We start from the raw sequence: 20155 nt of genomic DNA, 5'->3' as shown, positions 1-20155 counted from the left end.
CTCCCGTGTCGAGGTCGAGATGCCCATTGGTTCCCATGGGTGTCTTGATGGGTTTGGCATCCTTCATTCCAAACTTTGTTAGAATGTCTTGAGTGTACTTCGTTTGGCTAATGAAGGTGCCCTCTTGGAGTTGCTTGACTTGGAATCCTAGAAAATACTTCAACTCCCCCATCATAGACATCTCGAATTTCTTTGTCATGATCCTACTAAATTCTTCACAGGTAGATTCGTTAGTAGACCCAAATATGATATCATCAACATAGATTTGGCACACAAACAAATCATTGTCAAGAGTTTTAGTGAATAGAGTAGGATCGGCCTTGCCGACTTTGAAACCATTAGCAATAAGGAAATCTCTAAGGCATTCATACTATGCTCTTGGGGCTTGCTTAAGCCCATAAAGCGCCTTAGAGAGCCTATAAACATGGTTAGGGTACTCACTGTCTTCAAAGCCGGGAGGTTGCTCAACATAGACCTCTTCTTTGATTGGTCCGTTGAGGAAGGCACTTTTCACGTCCATTTGATAAAGCTTAAAGCCATGGTAAGTAGCATAGGCTAATAATATTCGAATTGACTCAAGCCTAGCTACGGGTGCATAGGTTTCACCGAAATCCAAACCTTCGACTTGTGAATACCCTTTGGCCACGAGTCGAGCTTTGTTCCTTGTCACCACACCATGCTCATCTTGCTTGTTGCGGAAGACCCATTTGGTTCCTACCACATTTTGGTTAGGACGTGGAACTAAATGCCATACCTCGTTCCTCGTGAAATTGTTGAGCTCCTCTTGCATCGCCACCACCCAATCCGAATCTTGGAGGGCTTCCTCTACCCTGTGTGGCTCCATAGAGGAAACAAAAGAGTAATGTTCACAAAAATGAGCAACCCGAGATCTAGTAGTTACCCCCTTATGAATGTCGCCGAGGATAGTGTCGACGGGGTGATCTCGTTGGATTGCTTGGTGGACTCTTGGGTGTGGCGGTCTTGGTTCTTCCTCATCCTCCTTTTCTTGATCATTTGCATCTCCCCCTTGATCATTGCCATTATCTTGAGGTGGCTCATCTTCTTGATTTTGCCCCTCATCAACTTGAGCCTCATCCTCATTTTGAGTTGGTGGAGATGCTTGCATGGAGGAGGGTGGTTTATCTTGTGCTTTTGGAGGCTCTTCGGATTCCTTAGGACACACATCCCCGATGGACATATTCCTGAGCGCGATGCACGGAGCCTCTTCATCACCTATCTCATCAAGATCAACTTGCTCTACTTGAGAGCCGTTAGTTTCATCAAACACAACGTCACATGAGACTTCAACTAGTCCAGTGGACTTGTTAAAGACCCTATATGCCCTTGTGTTTGAGTCATAACCAAGTAAAAAACCTTCTACAGTTTTAGGAGCAAATTTAGATTTTCTACCTCTTTTAACAAGAATAAAGCATTTGCTACCAAAAACTCTAAAGTATGAAATGTTGGGCTTTTTACCGGTTAGGAGTTCATATGATGTCTTCTTGAGGATTCGGTGAAGATATAACCGGTTGATGGCGTAGCAGGCAGTGTTGACCGCTTCCGCCCAAAACCGGTCCGATGTCTTGTACTCATCAAGCATGGTTCTTGCCATGTCCAATAGAGTTCGATTCTTCCTCTCCACTACACCATTTTGTTGTGGCGTGTAGGGAGAGGAGAACTCATGCTTGATGCCCTCCTCCTCAAGGAAGCCTTCAATTTGAGAGTTCTTGAACTCCGTCCCGTTGTCGCTTCTTATTTTCTTGATCCTTAAGCCAAACTCATTTTGAGCCCGTCTCAAGAATCCCTTTAAGGTCTCTTGGGTTTGAGATTTTTCCTGTAAAAAGAATACCCAAGTGAAGCGAGAATAATCATCCACTATTACAAGACAATACTTACTCCCGTCGATGCTTATGTAAGCAATCGGGCCGAATAGATCCATGTGGAGTAGCTCAAGCGGCCTGTCGGTCGTCATGATGTTCTTGTGTGGATGATGGACTCCAACTTGCTTCCCTGCCTGGCATGCGCTACAAATCCTGTCTTTCTCAAAATGAACATTTGTTAATCCTAAAATGTGCTCTCCCTTTAGAAGCTTATGAAGATTCTTCATCCCAACATGGGCTAGTCGGCGGTGCCAGAGCCAACCCATGTTAGTCTTAGCAATTAAGCATGTGTCGAGTTCAGCTCTATCAAAATCTACTAAGTATAGCTGACCCTCTAACACACCCTTAAATGCTATTGAATCATCACTTCTTCTAAAGACAGTGACACCTGTATCAGTAAAAAGACAGTTGTAGCCCATTTGACATAATTGGGAAACAGAAAGCAAGTTGTAATCTAGAGAATCTACAAGAAAAACATTGGAAATAGAATGGTCAGAAGATATAGCAATTTTACCAAGACCTTTGACCAAACCTTGATTTCCATCCCCGAATGTGATAGCTCGTTGGGGATCTTGGTTTTTCTCATATGAGGAGAACATCCTTTTCTCCCCTGTCATGTGGTTTGTGCACCCGCTGTCGAGTATCCAACTTGAGCCCCCGGATGCATAAACCTACAAAACAAATTTAGTTCTTGGCTTTAGGTACCCAAACTGTTTTGGGTCCTTTGGCATTAGAAACAAGAACTTTGGGTACCCAAACACAAGTCTTTGACCCCTTGTGTTTGCCCCCAACAAACTTGGCAACGACCTTGCCGGATTTGTTAGTTAAAACATAGGATGCATCAAAAGTCTTAAATGAAATGCTATGTTCATTTGATGCATTTGGAGTTTTCTTAGGCAACTTAGCATGGGTTGGTTGCCTAGAGCTAGATGTCTCACCCTTATACATAAAAGCATGATTAGGGCCAGAGTGAGACTTCCTAGAATGAGTTCTTCTAATTTTGCTCTCAGGATAGCCGGCAGGGTACAAAATGTAACCCTCGTTATCCTGAGGCATGGGAGCCTTGCCCTTAACAAAGTTAGACAAGTTCTTAGGAGGGGCACTAAGTTTGACATTGTCTCCCCTTTGGTAGCCAATGCCATCCTTAATGCCAGGGCGTCTCCCATTATAAAGCATGCTACGAGAAAATTTGAATTTCTCATTTTCTAGGTTGTGCTCGGCAATTTTAGCATCTAGTTTTGCTATATGATCATTTTGTTGTTTAATTAAAGCCATATGATCATGAATAGCATTAACATCAACATCTCTACATCTAGTACAAATAGATACATGCTCAACAATAGATGTAGAGGGTTTGCAAGAATTAAGTTCAACAATCTTAGTATGAAGAATATCATTTTTATCCCTAAGATCGGAAATTGTAGTTTTGCAAACATCAAAATCTTTAGCCTTAGCAATTAAATTTTCATTTTCTATTCTAAGGCTAGCAAGAGAAATGTTTAATTCTTTAATCCTAGCAAGCAAATCATCATTATTATCTCTAGGATTGGGAATTGAAACATTACAAACATGTGAATCAACCTTAGCATTTAAGCTAGCATTTTCATGTCTAAGGTTGTCAATCATCTCACGGCAAGTGCTTAGCTCACTAGATAATTTTTCACATTTCTCAATTTCTAGAGCATAAGCCTTTTTAACCTTAACATGTTTCTTGTTTTCTTTAATTAGACAATCCTCTTGGGAATCCAAAAGGTCATCCTTTTCATAAATAGCACTAACCAATTCATTTAATTTTTCCTTTTGAGCTATGTTAAGGTTGGCAAAAAGGGAACGCAAATTATCCTCCTCATCACTAGCATTATCATCACTAGAAGATTCATATTTAGTGGAGGAGTTGGATTTAACCTTCTTCCGTTTTCCGTCCTTTGCCATGAGGCACTTGTGGCCGACGTTGGGGAAGAGGAGTCCCTTGGTGACGGCGATGTTGGCGGCGTCCTCGTCGTCGGAGGAGTTGCTTGAGCTTTCGTCGGAATCCCACTCCCGACAAATATGGGCATCGCCGCCCTTCTTCTTGTAGTACCTTTTCTTCTCCTTTCTTCTCTCCTTCTTGTCGTTGCCTCGGTCACTGTCACTAGATATGGGACATTTAGCAATAAAATGACCGGGCTTACCACATTTGTAGCAAACCTTCTTGGAGCGGGACTTGTAGTCTTTCCCCCTCCTTTGTTTGAGGATTTGGCGGAAGCTCTTGATGACGAGCGCCATTTCCTCATTGTCGAGCTTGGAGGCGTCGATTGGTTGTCTACTTGGTGTAGACTCCTCCTTCTTGTCCTCCGTTGCCTTGAAGGCTACCGGTTGCGCCTCGGATGTGGATGGTTCGTCAAGCTCGTTGATTTTCTTGGAGCCTTTGATCATGCATTCAAAGCTCACAAAATTCCCGATAACTTCCTCGGGGGTCATTTTAGTGTATCTAGGATTACCACGAATCAATTGAACTTGAGTGGGGTTAAGGAAAATGAGGGATCTTAGAATAACCTTAACCACCTCGTGGTCGTCCCACTTTATGCTCCCGAGGTTGCGCACTTGGTTCACCAAGGTTTTGAGCCGGTTGTACATGTCTTGTGGCTCTTCCCCTTGGCGAAGACGAAAACGACCGAGCTCCCCCTCGATCGTTTCCCGCTTGGTGATCTTGGTGAGTTCATCACCCTCGTGCGCCGTCTTGAGTAGGTCCCAAATCTCCTTTGCATTTTTCAACCCTTGCACTTTGTTGTATTCCTCCTTGCTTAGAGAGGCAAGGAGTATGGTTGTGGCTTGGGAGTTGAAGTGCTCGATTTGGACCACCTCATCCTCATCATAGTCCTCATCCCCTACTGACGGTACCTGTGCACCAAACTCAACAACATCCCATATGCTTTTGTGGAGCGAGGTTAGATGAAATCGCATTAAATCGCTCCACCTAGCGTAATCTTCACCATCAAAAGTTGGTGGTTTGCCTAATGGGACGGAAAGTAAAGGTGTATGTTTGGAAATGCGAGGGTAGTGTAGGGGGATCTTACTGTACTTCTTGCGCTCTTGGCGCTTAGAAGTGACGGAGGGCGCATCGGAGTCGGAGGTCGATGTTGATGAAGTGTCGGTCTCGTAGTAGACCACTTTCCTCATCCTCTTGTGCTTGTCTCCTTTCCGATGCGGCTTGTGGGAAGAAGATTTTTCCTTCTTCTCTTTGTGGTGAGAAGAGGGAGACTTTTTCTCCTTCCGTTTGGAGGAGTCCTTCTTCTTCTCCTTCCTCTTGGTGCGGGACTCTTCCGATGAAGTGCTCCCGTGGCTTGTAGTGGGCTTTTCGCCGGTCTCCATCTCCTTCTTGGCGTGATCTCCCGACATCACTTCGAGCGGTTAGGCTCTAATGAAGCACCGGGCTCTGATACCAATTGATAGTCGCCTAGAGGGGGGGTGAATAGGGCGAAACTGAAATTTACAAATATAAACACAACTACAAGCCGGGGTTAGCGTTAGTAATAAGGAACGAGTCCGCAAGAGAGGGCGCAAAACAAATCCCAAGCGAATAAGCAAGTGAGACACGGAGATTTGTTTTACCGAGGTTCGGTTCTTGCAAACCTACTCCCCGTTGAGGAGGCCACAAAGGCCGGGTCTCTTTCAACCCTTCCCTCTCTCAAACGATCCACGGATCGAGTGAGCTTCTCTTCTCAAATCAAAGCCGGGAACAAAACTTCCCCGCAAGGGCCACCACACAATTGGTGCCTCTTGCCTTGATTACAATGGAGTTTTGATCTCAAGAACAAGTGAGAAAGAAAAGAAGCAATCCAAGCGCAAGAGCTCAAATGAACACGGCAAATCACTCTCTCTAGTCACTAGGGCTTTGTGATGAATTGGAGAGGATTTGATCTCTTTGTATGTGTCTAGAATTGAATGCCTAGCTCTTGTAAGTGGTTGGGAAGTGGAAAACTTGGATGCAATGAATGGTGGGGTGGTTGGGGTATTTATAGCCCCAACCACCAAACTTGACCGTTGGCTGGGCTGTCTGTTCGATGGCGCACCGGACAGTCCGGTGCACACCGGACAGTCCGGTGCCCCCTGCCACGTCATCACTGCCGTTGGATTCTAACCGTTGGAGCTTCTGACTTGTGGGCCCGCCTGGGTGTCCGGTGCACACCGGACAGGTACTGTTTGTTGTCCGGTGTGCCAGCATGGGCGAGCCTGCCATCTGCGCGCGCAGAGCGCGCATTAAATGCGCGGCAGAGAGCCGTTGGCGCGGAGATAGCCGTTGCTCCGGAGTCGCACCGGACAGTCCGGTGAATTTTAGCGGACTAGCCGTTGGCGTTTCCCGAAGCTGGCGAGTTCCTGAGGCCGACCTCCCTTGGCGCACCGGACACTGTCCGGTGTACACCGGACAGTCCGGTGAATTATAGCCGAGTCGCCCTCAGAAATTCCCGAAGGTAGCAAGTTTGAATCAGAGTCCCCCTGGTGCACCGGACATGTCCGGTGGCGCACCGGACAGTCCGGTGCGCCAGACCAGGGGTGCCTTCGGTTGCCCCTTTGCTCCTTTGTTGAATCCAAAACTTGGTCTTTTTATTGGCTGAGTGTGAACCTTTTGCACCTGTATGATCTATACACTTGGGCAAACTAGTTAGTCCAATTATTTGTGTTAGGCAATTCAACCACCAAAATTATTTAGGAACTAGGTGTAAGCCTAATTCCCTTTCAATTTGAGCTAGCATATATTTCAAACTTATACTCTTGTAATCACTCCGATAAAATATTGTAAAATTTTTGTAACCTGTAAAATTTGGTAATAAGATTTCCGCTGCAAAAATGTTGTGTGTGTGATTGGTGTTACTTAATCCCGCGGTTCTGATTGTAAGTGGTTTATCTGATGTCCTTGGGGCAATCAGACGGATCCTATTAAGTTATCTGGTGCACATGCATGGCTGTCTGAGGTCTTTAAGACAAAGACAGGTGCATGTGGGCCCGATATCTTGGGAGGTTCTGCCACAGTAGCTCTGATGGCGACCGTTACTGTCCGTTGGCCTCCCTCTACGCGTGTATATATACGAAAGAGGTGAGTCTGTTCCTGGTGACGACAAGACAGTAGGCACGTACAGTCTCAGACGCGTTGCACACAGCCATTCCCGTCCCGCCTTCTGCGATCACAGACAGTGTGGGAGAGCAGGCCTCCGAAATCGTCCTCCGCAGAGAGACACTTGCACGGGTGTCCGTAGAGAGACTGCTCGCTTCGTCCGCTCGACCAGCACTGATCAAGTTCCTCGTCGCCGTCGCCGTTCGTGGAACTGCACTGCGTACATCTGCCTGCGTCGATTGTGTACGACTACATCGAACATACACACAAAATGTCTCGTGTGAATGGAGTCACTAATGCCTTGAGCATCGGTCCCTCCAGAAGGTACAATATGTTCTTTGAATTTGTGTATATTTTATTGTTGTTTACTGCTTATGTGAGTAGTGATACACATATGCACATACATGTCGTCATATACATCACTGTGATTTTCTAGATTAAATTAAAACTGAAAATGGCTATTTCTTCAACATTACGTACCTCACCTTTTTTGTTGCTCTTCCGATTCTTCGATCGAGATGGGTTTAGTTTGCCGTTATCGTTAGATTTTATGTGTTCCGGAATGTAACGTTAAACCAATTTAAGCCTTATTCGGTTATATGGGATGAAATTCCACCATGGATTTAATTCAGGTATAGATTGAGTGAATCCATACCTCACATCCAATCACGTGGTGGGATTTAATCCATGTGTATATCAAAGCTAGTTATTATTTTGATCCATGGATTCTAATGTAAATTTGTGCAATATTTTCATGGATTTGTTCCATACCTAATGAGCTATGGATAAAATCAATGTCTTACATAGTTTTAAAAAATCCTAAACCCTTGGGTTATATTCGATGATGAGTTTAACCAAATAAAAAAAATTAAGTAGACTTAGATTATTTGGGACATGAATTGTGACATGAATTTAATTCCAATTCATGCTAATCCAGAACTGAATTGGTGTAAACGAACAAAGTCTTATGAGACTTTCTTGTGGTACAGAATTAGTTAATCGATGCTTGAAGTGTCATTTCCGTTGTAGCAAAGGTATATCACACGGTGCAAACCTGTTGCCTAATTGGTCTTAGTTAATTGACTGATGGATTCTACGATAGGAGGATAAAAGGACAAGGTGTTTTCAGTATCAAATGCAGACCATACTTGCAATCTTTCTTGCGTTGCAGGCTAAGTGTTTGATCATATTAGCAATCTGCCTTGAATAGAAGAATCTAATGTTGTGCAAACAACAAACCTTGCCGACTAACAGCCTAGTCTTGCTGTATGCCTGAAGTTCGACATTCCCTTCCTTAACAGCAGACTACTGTTCCCTTATTGGTTTTGCTGTATGTCTTCAGTCAGCAGAGCACGAGGGTGAGGACGGACTTGCCAGGGCTGCGGCTCGAGCCTGACAGCAGCGGTGCTAGGTCACGGCCTGCAGTCCCCTCCGCGAGTGCGCCTAACTGCCTAAGCACAACATCCTAGCGCTGCTTGACTGGTGCGACGTGCCGACGTCTCTGGGAGCCGTGGCTCTGTTGTCTGATTGAGCTTTTAGTTGGGCGTCGCCTGCACATTGTGTAGCTAGGCTGTGTTGTCTGATGAAGCTATCTATCCCGGGAAGGCAAAACGGGGGTGAATGAATAAAAAAAAAGGGTCAACCTAGGCATCCTGCTTTGGCTCCTCACCGGCTAATCTTCTCCGTTGCTGGTGCTCAGCGACCTTGTAGTCCACGACCTCACGGAACAGGCCAGGGGTTAGCTCGCAGTCCTTGCTCCCGTAGACAGCCGCCTGGACGCTGGCCATCATCTTGGCTATCTCTCGTCCGGAGAAGCCCTGGGTCTTGGCCGCCGCCTCGCGGATCAGGTCGTCGGTGACGCCCTTCACCACGATCTTCTGGGGCTGGCGGCGGAAGAAACGGAGCCAGCTCTTCTCGCGCTTGTCGCCGGCTCTGATGACGTACTTGTCCAGGTATAGCTTCAGGAGCTTGAACCGCTCGTCTTCCCCGGGCAGGGGGAATTCCAGGACCTCGTCGATACGGTCGGCGACGGCCGAGTCGAGATCGCCAGGCCTGTTGGTGGCAAGCGCAAGGACGATGTCCTTGGACTGGTCGCCTGTGCGGAAGAGGAGAGCGTTCAGGGCACTCCTTTGAGCTTCGCTCATGTAAGTTTTGTTTCGTCTGTAGGGTACCCCAAAAAAAAAACAAAAACGGTCTGAGATGTCAACGCTACAGTTTGCAAGTTATGGGTGAGAAACTGAGCACTACTCGCACAAGAAAAAGTATCTGAAGATTTTGTTTGCACTTACTCGCACAAGAAAGCATCTGCTTCATCTATGAAGAGGAGCAAACCCCTGTTAGATTTCTTCGCCCAGTCAAACAACTGATGGATCTTGGTGACTGCTTGTGATCCTAATGGTGCAACATCTCCACCAGTCATTAGTGCATAATCTAATCCCTGCAAATGGTGGCAACATTTATTGGGGCAGCCGTATTTCAGACGGTTTTATTAATGCTGACATAGATATGGTCTATGAATGAAACATACAGAATTGCGAGCTAGTTCTCGTGCTGCCATGGTTTTCCCTGTGCCAGGAGGCCCATAGAAAAGCATGTTCCTGAAAGGAGCTTGATGAAGTTTCGTATTGGCTGTGGCATTAGCAAGCTGCTTCACTCTCTTCTGGAGAGAAGGATTTAGAATAACATCACCAAACCCATTCCCGTCCTTCCCTAGGTTGCTTCCACTCTTCAATTTGCTAGTCAGGGTACTTGTAGCACGTGATAGGGAACCAGACCAGGGATATTTCCCCCGTGATGACTCCCTTATCAGTGATGGCTGACCAAGAATACGATCAACATAGCCCCAGACTACTCTTGCACCCTCCCTGGGGAAAAATATGTGAATCTACGTAAGGGCATCAAGCAGAAAATAAAATCAGCAAAAAGGTCAGATTTACGTGAATGAATGAGAAATGAAAAAAAAAGGCACTCCAAAACAATCAACACAAAGGTTATGTTCGTTTGTGCAGATTCCTCTTGCATCATTTGAAATATACTCACTGACCTTAAAACAAAATGTGGTAGATATAAGAATCGTCAAAAGGGAAAAAAAGACAAATTTAAAAGAAATATGGCAACACAAAGGTTATGTTCATTTGTGCAAATTCCTCTTGCATCATGTGACTACTAGTATATCGCATAAGATGTAACTCTGGCACCACAATTGGTTTCATATTCATCATTGAGTTCAAATTTTGAGAGGTGGATACACAGCAGCAGTTTAATTCAGTAACTTATGAGCTCCAATGCAGAAGAAACACCAGAATTATGGTGAGTGAACCACACAACTAAAACAAGAAATTGAAACATAGATAACATGAACTTTACCTTGTGGTGTATATCCCTGCAGCAAGTGCTGTTACACCTCCCACTGCTACCACTAGCTTATTTTGATCAGTTAGTATCGTTCGCAAACCACCTGGGGAAAAAGGTAAAGAAGGAATGACGCAAAGGTGTCACAAAGTTTTATATGTCACCACTGATGTTTCATAATATAATAAGCACATAAAGACCCCTAACATCCCTAGGTTGAATACAACATAGGAGTAAACGGTCTGAGTAAAGTGACATTTGCTGGTACCCGTAGTATCCAAATACCAGTTTTAATTGCAAATAATAACTTTAGGTTTTATCAAATACCCAAGCTATTTGACACAAACTATTAGAAATAGTTTAAAAGGACTGCATAAAAAGGTCTAACAAAAAACTATTCACATAGTATGGCATACCTCCGATATGCTCAAAGGTTGTATTTATCACTTGGATCCACTTCTCCCTGTCAGCATTTATCTCCTCCAAAAGCAATCGCCTCTTCACATCTTCAGTTTGCTTTGTTACTAGTATTCTCCCCTCCGCCTCTGCCATGGCTTTCTTTGAAAGGGTCGCCTGCTCTAGATCAGCCCTTTGCCTCTCTGTCTGCCTCCGTTGTTCCTGGATTTGCTCCTCAGTCGCCCGCCTGATCTGCTCTAGCCTAATCCCAGATTCCTCTTGCATCTTCACGAGCTCTTGGTTTCTTAACCTTTGCGCCTCATGTTCAGCCTGCAGTCGCTTCCTCTTTAGCTCATCCTCATACTGAGCTGTCTGCGACTTAAATTTCGCTCGTTGTTGATCAAGTTTTTTTCTCTCTTCAAAATCCACTCGTTTTTGCTCCTGTGAAATGGCTCGTGTTACAAAATAAATTTGAGCACAATGTAATTCATGACTTGACAAAGCAAAAGCTATGTATAACGACTTGCAATTTAAAATGAAGTACTTAATATCACACCGTTTACTATGAGAACGAAACAATTACAATTTATACAAATGTAATAAGAGTATAAAACCCCTCCAGTAAAAAAAAACTATATTCCATGCTTGCTGCAAAACTATTTCATTTTCACCAAATATCTTTACAACTACATATGTCAGACGTATGAAAATGATAAAAGAAAGAAACTTGTCTTAGAAAAACTATGTGATGGAGACTATCTGTTATGGATCAGAATCTGGTGGGTTGATAGGATTTAATACGAGTGGAAGGTTTGGGGTCTAGGGCCAGGACCCCGACGCTTGGGGAGGCCGGGCATAGGGCTTTGCCCACGGCCAGGCAAGAAGAAGGCTTGCTTCTAATCTCTTGCTTACCTTCAATTGATACAGTCCTTCTTATATAGAGAGGGTTACTTGACCTCTAAGCACAAAATATAATCTTATCTCTAATTCTAATTTTATCCCGAACTAGCCTTATCTTTACCTAACCTACCTGAGGGGACCTGACACTACACCCCTTCTAGACAAGCAGGTCGTCCTCGAGCTGCAGCCTAACGATGATTCTGCTATACAGAAACTTAACACATAAAAATAAGTCTTTTACATCTCAGCTTATTTTATTATTCCGAACCTAAATTAGACCGCGACTCTTTATTTTTTCTTTGACCCCTTAAGATAAGGCAAACACCCTCCGCGCATTGGACCTGCATGTGTGCAGCCACCTGGATCCCATGGACGCCATCTAGATGAAAGAGGAGCACGTGGATAGCAACCTGGAATAAGACACAACAATGACCAGCGGAAGCGCCCTCGTGGCGGCCGGTAGCGGCCCTCGCTGATGACAAGGAGAGGAGCGCCTTACCTACCGCCTCTGCTGTAGAGCTGGAGTTCGTCGCCCGCGGGACACGCACTATGCTCGCACTTGGAGACAGCGAGCCAATGTGGTTGCTGATAGTCGTCCGACAGGGCGAGGTCGCGCCGCCGTGTGTCGAGGTCGACCACCACCAAGGTTGCCTCGAGCATCTGCCGACGCACTAGGAAGCCACGCGCCGCAGCCTGCAGCCGCTGACACCTTGCAGGCACTCGCTCGTGCAATCGCCTTCCTCTCCGTGAGAGGCTGCAAGGTTGCTAGGTCGACTGGGTGCCGCCGCCTAAAGATGGGGCGTTGTCCTTGTCGGCGTGCTAGGAGGCAGTGTGTCGTCACCTGTAGCTACGCCATCGATGTCCGAATGCCATCCACACCCCCGTAGAAGACGCCATCGCAGTGCTGCTGTGGCGGCACAGGCTTGGGGGCAGCGAACAACGGGGTCAGTGAAGGAGACATTGCCATCGTGAATTTCGGCGACGTTGTTGATGAGAGGGCATACAATGGAATTGGCGATGGTGATGGTGGCATGGATATGAGGTAAAGGGGCAAATCTGGTGCCGCTGGTACGCGGCATGCCATAAGATATCGGCGGTAGTGGTTGTTGCTGCAGAGGAAGAAGGGTGGCTGCCAATGTTGCCTGCATGGTTGCGACCACAGATCGCTTGAGGTCCTGGACCACAGCGGCTACAGTTTCAAGTGTGAAGGGGTGTAGAAGAGGATGATGGTGTCAGCGTCATGGTGGTGGGTGGCACTATTGCCGTCAGGAAGGCCTGTGGATCGCATAGATCGACGTCAACCTTTATGTGATCCAGAAGGCCCCCCACAAAGAGCTTCGCCTTTTGGGACGCCGAGAGGTTGTGTGCATGACACAGTAACTCATTGAATCTTTCGGCATAATCATGCACCGTAGATGTGAACGGCAGCCGGGCGAGCTTAGACAGCCTGGTCCCGCGTACTGCCGGTCCAAAACGCAAGGTGCAAAGCTCACGGAAGCGCCCTCACCCTGGCATGCCTTCGCCCTGCTAGAGGGTGTAGTACCATGTCTGGACGACACAATGAGGTGGTACGACGCCAGCTAGGTGCGATCCAAGGTCGGCGTACGTTGGTCGCGGAAGTACTGCTCACATTGGCTGTGATCCAATTGAGCGGGTCGACGGTGCCGTCGTAGGTCAAAAAGTCGACCTTGTAGAAGCAGAGAGTTGGTCCCTGTGGGGTCGGCATGGGCTCAGACGACATGGCCACCATGTACGGAGGCCGACCCCCCTGCGGTGCGCTGTATAAACTCCGACCCTCGACGCTGCCGGAGGGGGGGGCGTCCTAGCTGTATGGAGGTGGGTGAAGTTCCAAAGATGTAGATGCCGGTCTTGATGGTGATGGTGTTGTTGTCATTGTATATTGTATTGTTCCCATTGGGGCCAGTGCATATGATGGTATTGGGGATGGCGATGCTGGCATTGGCAGGAGGTGAAGGGGCACGCCTAGCGTGGTGGTGGATGGAAGGTCGGATGTGGCGGGTGGGTGGAAGATGGAGGATCGTTGGACATCTCTGATACCATGTTGTTATGGATCAGGATCTGGTGGATTGATAGGATTTAATACAAGTGGTATGTTTGGGGTCTAGAGCCAGGACACCGACGCTTGGGGAGTCCGACCGCAGAGCTTTGCCCACGGTCGGACAAGAAGAAGACTTGCTTCTAATCTTTTGCTTACCTTCAATTGATACAATCCTTCTTATATAGAGAGGGTTACTTGACCTCTAAGCACTAGATGTAATCTTATCTCTAATTCTAATCTTATCCCAAGCTAGTCTTATCTTTATCTAACCTACCTGAGGGGCCCTGACACTATTAGTGTGCAAAGTGGCACTTGTGACCGTTGAAATTATGCAACGGTGAACATCAATTTATCAATTCCTTCATCACAGATCTACACTATTCAATGAATAGATAAGAGTGACGTGATCTGACTTAATTGTGTAATAGGATCAATGCACAGACATAAACTCAGTTCAAGTTAATCACTAGCATTCTGACAGAATCGTCAAATACTGCAAAAACAGCAGAACTAATGAATAAGTAGATCTAAGATAATGTATGTTGATTATGTTGATCACAATTATCTGTGTTGCAAACAGTCAGTAAGGCCGCAGTCCGTACAATATGGCCACACAGTTCAGGATTTCAAGAATAAATAATTGTGTGAAGCAGTTCGATAGCTGCAACACAAAATAAAACCAGTCATCAACAGGAATGCAAACATTATGGAAGCACATGAGTGAATATATTCATAACAATTATGAACATGTGATGCTCATTTTGGAGTTTCCAGGAGGGCATAGAATCGCTATTTGCCTATTTGTAATCTTAAATCTCGAAATTATACCTTATTAGTTATTTTTTTCACGCAATGGTTCTCCAAACTAGCTCTTAGACTTACCCCAGACGAGCTGAGCTTGGAACTAAAAGGCCTTGCTGCTGTTAAGTTAGTTTGGGAAGTGATAATTCCTTCGTCCAAAATATCATAACCAACAAAACAAAGGTCGACGGTGATGGGATGAGAAATGCCTCACAAGCTCGATCTCGGCCACTGCCTTCTGCAACTCGAGTTTCTTCGCAGCTATTTCCTGCTGGTGCGTCTCCTCCTGCTTCTTCATAAACTCGAACAGCTGCAAGAACACGGGCGGAAACAGCCCCCAGTCAAAACCTGCCGTAGAACGAAATAAACAAAAGAACCGACGAGAAAGACCCACGAAAATCAACCTTTTTAGGGTCCGACGACTGTTTGAGCTTGTCAATCGCCTCCACCCCACGCTCCAGCGGCGCGGGGTCGAAGCCCGCGGCACTCGTGCGAGGGTGCTGAGTAGAAACCTTCGGAGCCTCCTCCGGGGCTTCCTCGCGCTGGCCGCCTGACGGCGGTGGGGGCTGCTGATGCGGCGGCGCGGCGGGGGGCGGGGCCGGGGCCGGGGCGGAGGAGTAGAATCCGGGGAAGCGGAAGGTCGAGCTGCCACCGTCAGCGTGGGCCCGCTCGGAAGAGAGCACGAAGGCTGCCCCCGCGGAGACGGCTACGGCCGCTGCCTTAGCGGCGGCGGCCATGGCTGTGACTTGTGAGTCGTGTGGGTTTGGGCGGGTAGGGTTTAAAGTTGGCTGCACGTCCGTACCGAACTCTCTATCAATACCGCCGTAGGAGATGCGACTATTTGTGCCTTTGTGCGTGGGTAGGGCTGGACGAAATACTCGTGGCTCGCTGGCTCGCTCGGTTCGTGGTCAGCTCGGCTCGGCTCGGATCGGCTCGTTTGAATTTTTTCACGAGCTGAGCTAACATCCTAGCTCGGTTCGTTAATGAGCCAGCTCGGTTCGTTAACGAGCCAGCTCGCGAGCTAAACGAGCTACCATATTCCAGCAAAACGAAACTATATGCATATCATTTACAAAATAATTGATGAACATGTTATATATATGTGAGGTGTTTATGGCTTATGAATTAAACTAATGATTAATGAACTATGTCTATGTGTTAATTTGGTTTATACAAATATAATTATGGGTTAAACTGATGAGCATGTATGTGAATTGTGAATTAATGAGTGACGAATTGTGCTAATTTGGTGTTATATTGACGTGGTTTGTGAAACTATGAGTATAATTACTATTTTCTATTATTAAATTAGTTTGAAATTAACTAAAAAATAATTATTATATACATTTTATTTTTTTCTGCTCTGGCTCGCGAGCTAAACGAGCCAGCTCGAGCTCGTAAACGAGCCGAGCCGAGCTGACTCTGTGGCTCGTTACCTTAACGAGCCGAGCCGAGCTGGCTCGTTAGCTTAACGAGCCAGCTCGAACTCGGACGAGCCGAGCCGAGCTGGCTCGTTATCCACCCCTATGCGTGGGTAGGCGGTTCTGCAGGTCGTCTTGCTGCCCAAGAAGGTCCGGATTTTTTTTTTCATTTTAATCCATTTTAAACTTTATTTCTAACCTTTTAGTTCGCACGATAGAAAAAAATTGCCGCGTTGGATAATAATTTTTACATAGAAAATCTTGTTAGGCTATCTATATCAGATCTACTATCCTATTTTCTATTCTGCATCTCGTTTTAAACTTCACTCTACAGAATATATTGTACGATCATATACATATATGTTGGACATATAGGCCTGTTTGGTGTGGCGCCGAAACCGCCACACCGCGCCTAAGCCGCGACGTTTGATTTGGCCGCCAGAACTAGGGCACAAAATATGTGGCGCGTGTGGGCGTTTGCGGCGGCCAACCAAACATAGCCATAGTCTTTTACACTGTTTTTATTGATGTGGTGATATTATACGGTATCTGTTGTTGGATGGGAGTGCAATAATGATCTTATCCTCCAAAATTTAACTTATACGATTTTAGGCCCTTTTTAACGGATAACAAGTTTGAGCCTATTCTGAAATATAGGGTTAAAATCGTAAAATAATTAAATTAAAAACATGAGCAAAATCGCAATTGTAAATGAAAAGAAATTATGACCTTGTCTCCTGTATTTTACTCTGTCAAGTGTCTCTACTCTAACAGAACATCATTAAACATGTTCGTTATTTTTAAAAGTAGGCTTAAAATAAGTTAAATTTTAGGAGATAAATTTATAATTGCATTTCTATTCAGAGAATGATACACTATGTTGTCCTTTGATTGACGATGACGACGAAAGACCCGATGGTCAGTTGGTCACACCAAAACTCCAAAAGGCCCAGCCAGGATACCAGAGAAAGTCACCCAAGTGCTACAGAAAGCCCATTTGCAGACAACGGCTGAAGCCCACGAGCCCCGCTCGCGTTAACCCTTTCGGCGGCGTTTCGACGCCCCATCCCGGCGGCGTCCGCTGGCGTGCGTCGTCGGCGAGCATGGCACGGTGGTCGTCCCCTAAGGACCCTGCCCTGGAGGCGGCGCTCCGGCGCAACCGCCGCTGGGTCGTCAACAACCAGATCAAGCGCCTCCTACTCCGCTTCCCGTCCCGCACGGCGCCCGTGCGTTTCCTCCAATCCCGCTTCAAGACACTCGATCTCATGGGTCGCGCCGCCAACTGGCTCAGCAAGTACCCTTCCTGCTTCGAGGTCTTCTCCGCGGACGATGGTGGCGGTGAGCAGGAACCCCATTTCGGCTTCACCAAGCGGATGGCGGCGCTCGTCCACGCGGAGGAGGCTGCCGTCGCGGCTTCCGAGCCGGCCATGGCGGACCGCCTCGCGCGCGTGCTCATGCTCGCCCGCGGCCGCCGCCTACAGGTTTCCAAGCTCGCCGCGCTGCGGGGCCCTCTCGGCCTCCCCGATGACTACCTCCTCCGCCTCGTCCCCGCCAACACCGATCTCTTCCGCCTCACAAACCCCTACCCGCACCGCCGCAACGCCGCTGAGCTAGAGCTCGTCAGATGGGCTCCCTCTCTCGCCGTCTCCGCCGTCGAGGCCGCGAGCGACTCGACCCCACGGTTCAGCTGCTCGCTGCCGGCCTCATGGGTCAAGTCACACGCCAAGATGGAGGATTTCAACGCCTCCACGCCTTACATCTCGCCCTACTCGGAGTGGGCCTTGCCGGGCACGGATGCCGAAGCCGAGAAGCGATCGGTGGCCTTGGTGCACGAGCTCCTCTCTCTCACCCTGTGGAGAAAGATGTCGATTTTGAAGCTGGAGCATTTTAGGAGGGAGTTTGGGCTACCGGAGGACACGGCGAGGATGCTGCTCCGGCACCCCTGCCTCTTTTACGTGTCGAATCGGTACAAGATACATACAGTGGTGCTCCGCGAAGGTTACGAGGGGTCAGAGCTGAGGGAGAAGGATCCGGTGGTCTTGGCCAAGGATCGGCTCGGGGAGCTGATGCAGGAGGGGCTGCATGAGTATAACCAACGGCGGCGAGGGATGAATATTGAGAAGAAGAGGAGGAGAGGGGAGGTTGAGGTAAAGAAAGAGAAAGAGGTGGAGGATGAGGAAGCGGCGCGCTTGGATAGTGCAGAGAAAAGAGAGGAGAGGAGGCGGTTTTATAAGGTGTTGTTTGGTGATGGCAATCGGTAATTCCCAGTTTTGCTGTGTTGATATTGAAGGTGAACATCATCAGTGCATAGCTGCTGCTGATTGGGCTGTGTTGATATTCAGAGGAAGGTGAACATCATCGGTGCATAGCTGCTGGTTGGGGTTTGAGCATTACCCTCTTCCCATTATGTGATCGAAAACATTTGCCCGTGGCCTTGTTCTCGCGGGTGCAATAAGGTTGACAAACTGTCTGCAAGTGAAAATGGTACCAATGTGTGCTGTTTTCTTGTCACAGGGCATGGGATTTGTTAACTGTTAACTAGAATGTATGAGTGAAGAAAGGATTCCCACAGGCACCAGATGCTTTGATCTGTCTACCAATCGCAACAATTTAAACACTTTGGACCAAGGTAATAAGTCAAGTATTGTTACAGAGGCAGCAGAATATATTGTTGGCATGGATGTCGGCCTTCACACTCGGCAATGGGGAAAACACAACAGAACGGTTTCTGATCTTGTGTTAGGGTACAATGGTTTGGCGTGATGCCATGGAGTGATCCTTGGAGGTGCCTGGTGTCCTCCCTGCCAGTGCCTGAAGCAAACCATCCTCCATCAGATTTCTCTATCCTCCTTTCTTTATACTTACAATCTCTCTGTTTGAATGTGAAACATAGTGGTAGAGTAGCTAAACTATTTAGGACCTGAGACTGACGTGTTCATGTTGTTAGGGAGAAGAAAGATCCCATGGTCCACTGACTCGGGTGCATGGGGCCTTGACCAGGATGCTTAAGCTCGTCTTGGCATTAGTTGAGGGTAACCTCGTGTGTTAACAGAAGACGAACAACTTTGTTGAAGGACTTGAGTTCTTTTAGCTTGTTGCTTCTATTCTTTTGAGTCTGCTTGGTTGTGCTATGGCTGTGAAAAAAGTTGTTGTTGGTTGTGAGCTGTGGAAAAAGCTGTTGTAGGTTGTGAGCTGTTAAAAAGCTAAACACAGTTTAGTGGAAACCACTAATAGTCGTTAAAAGTTCTTCGATATATATTTTCACAGTTCCATCCGAAAGCCACTAAAAGCAGGTTTAGGGGTGCTTTTAGTTTTGCGTTACGAGAAAGTCAGCTTTTAGCAAAAGCTGCTTCCTGGATCCAGCCCTTTGGTTGGCTTTTGGTTTTTATGGGACAAAAGCCAAACGAAATATACCCTTTAGCTTGTTGCGAAAAGGCATCTAAGGTAATAGTTAAGGCTTTCGAGTGCACCTCCAAGTCTCGGGTTTGATCCCCTCGAAGGTGAATTTCGGATTTGGTTAAAAAAATACTCTTGTTATGTTCCGTCCGCTCGGCCCGTTAGTGATGGGAAGCTAGGGTTCAAAGGTTTTCTTAATAGAATACCGGGAGTACGGTGTTTCCTTCTTCGGCCGAGTTTTTTTTTCCTATCGCTGATTTAGATCCTTTATTATCTTATTGCCTTTATTTCTTTGGTCAATAGTCAACGCGTTCACCTATATATTATAAAAAAACAGAACTAATCTAGACAACTGCAAGTTCAACTGCTTTATTTGTAGAATGTAGTTCGCTAACTGCCTGCTCTCTTGTGACTCTGTTATCTGAGCAACGTAATGGACAAGAGGACCATAAATCCTACTCTAGAAATATTTGGGGAATTATTCTAGAATTTTTACGAAGGAAACTGAAACATTTCATGAGATTATGTATAGTATGCTTTGGAAGTTTCATATTTGATGAAAGTATTCTAAGGTGTTTATATGACCAGATGTCTGCTGAAAGCATGTCAACTATCCCTCTTGTACTACATACTATTAAATATCTATATGTTTGGTTACCCGCCCGAGCCTAACTAGGCTCTCCACGTGCATTGATGTTTGGCTGTCTGTATGGGACAAACGAGGCTTGGATATGCAAGTGCAATCAAAGCCAAATCAAGCAGTTTTGCTTGCATCCGCGGAGACGTGGTTCGAGCGCATATCTAACCAGCCAGGCTGCGACGAGCCAGACGCTCGACGCACAAACAACTAATCACATGG

General features: G+C 46.6%; 2 protein-coding genes and 1 pseudogene across 2 annotated transcripts; 1 reads left to right on the top strand and 2 right to left on the bottom strand.

The window, feature by feature from the left end:
- Positions 1 to 8118: 8118 nt before the first annotated feature.
- On the bottom strand, positions 8119 to 15278 carry LOC100194134 (uncharacterized). The gene is made up of 7 exons (NM_001139186.2): positions 14884 to 15278; positions 14694 to 14789; positions 10740 to 11160; positions 10339 to 10429; positions 9500 to 9836; positions 9261 to 9409; positions 8119 to 9132 (listed from the first exon to the last, which is right to left on the bottom strand). Exons 1-7 carry the CDS (start codon positions 15214 to 15216, stop codon positions 8616 to 8618), a joined length of 1944 nt encoding a protein of 647 aa, NP_001132658.2. The 5' UTR covers positions 15217 to 15278; the 3' UTR covers positions 8119 to 8615.
- Positions 12019 to 14554, bottom strand: LOC109946056 (uncharacterized; annotated as a pseudogene).
- Positions 15279 to 16946: 1668 nt separating the features above from the next.
- On the top strand, positions 16947 to 18530 carry LOC100278528 (uncharacterized). The gene has a single exon (NM_001151773.2). The coding sequence runs from the start codon at positions 17004 to 17006 to the stop codon at positions 18159 to 18161; it is 1158 nt and encodes a 385-aa protein (NP_001145245.2). The 5' UTR covers positions 16947 to 17003; the 3' UTR covers positions 18162 to 18530.
- The last annotated feature ends 1625 nt before the right edge of the window (positions 18531 to 20155 follow it).

This window comes from Zea mays, chromosome 4 (assembly GCF_902167145.1).
Source record: "Zea mays cultivar B73 chromosome 4, Zm-B73-REFERENCE-NAM-5.0, whole genome shotgun sequence".
NCBI lineage: Eukaryota > Viridiplantae > Streptophyta > Magnoliopsida > Poales > Poaceae > Zea > Zea mays.
This window is presented reverse-complemented; position numbering and strand designations above follow the sequence as displayed.

Coding starts and splice junctions, on each gene's coding strand:
- LOC100194134 (NM_001139186.2), bottom strand. CDS start 15,216: ATGGCCGCCGCCGCTAAGGCAGCGGCCGTAGCCGTCTCCGCGGGGGCA. Junction 14,790..14,883: donor AGTCGTCGGACCCTAAAAAG/GTTGATTTTCGT, acceptor GTGTTCTTGCAG/CTGTTCGAGTTTATGAAGAA. Junction 9,410..9,499: donor GAGAACTAGCTCGCAATTCT/GTATGTTTCATT, acceptor CACCATTTGCAG/GGATTAGATTATGCACTAAT.
- LOC100278528 (NM_001151773.2), top strand. CDS start 17,004: ATGGCACGGTGGTCGTCCCCTAAGGACCCTGCCCTGGAGGCGGCGCTC.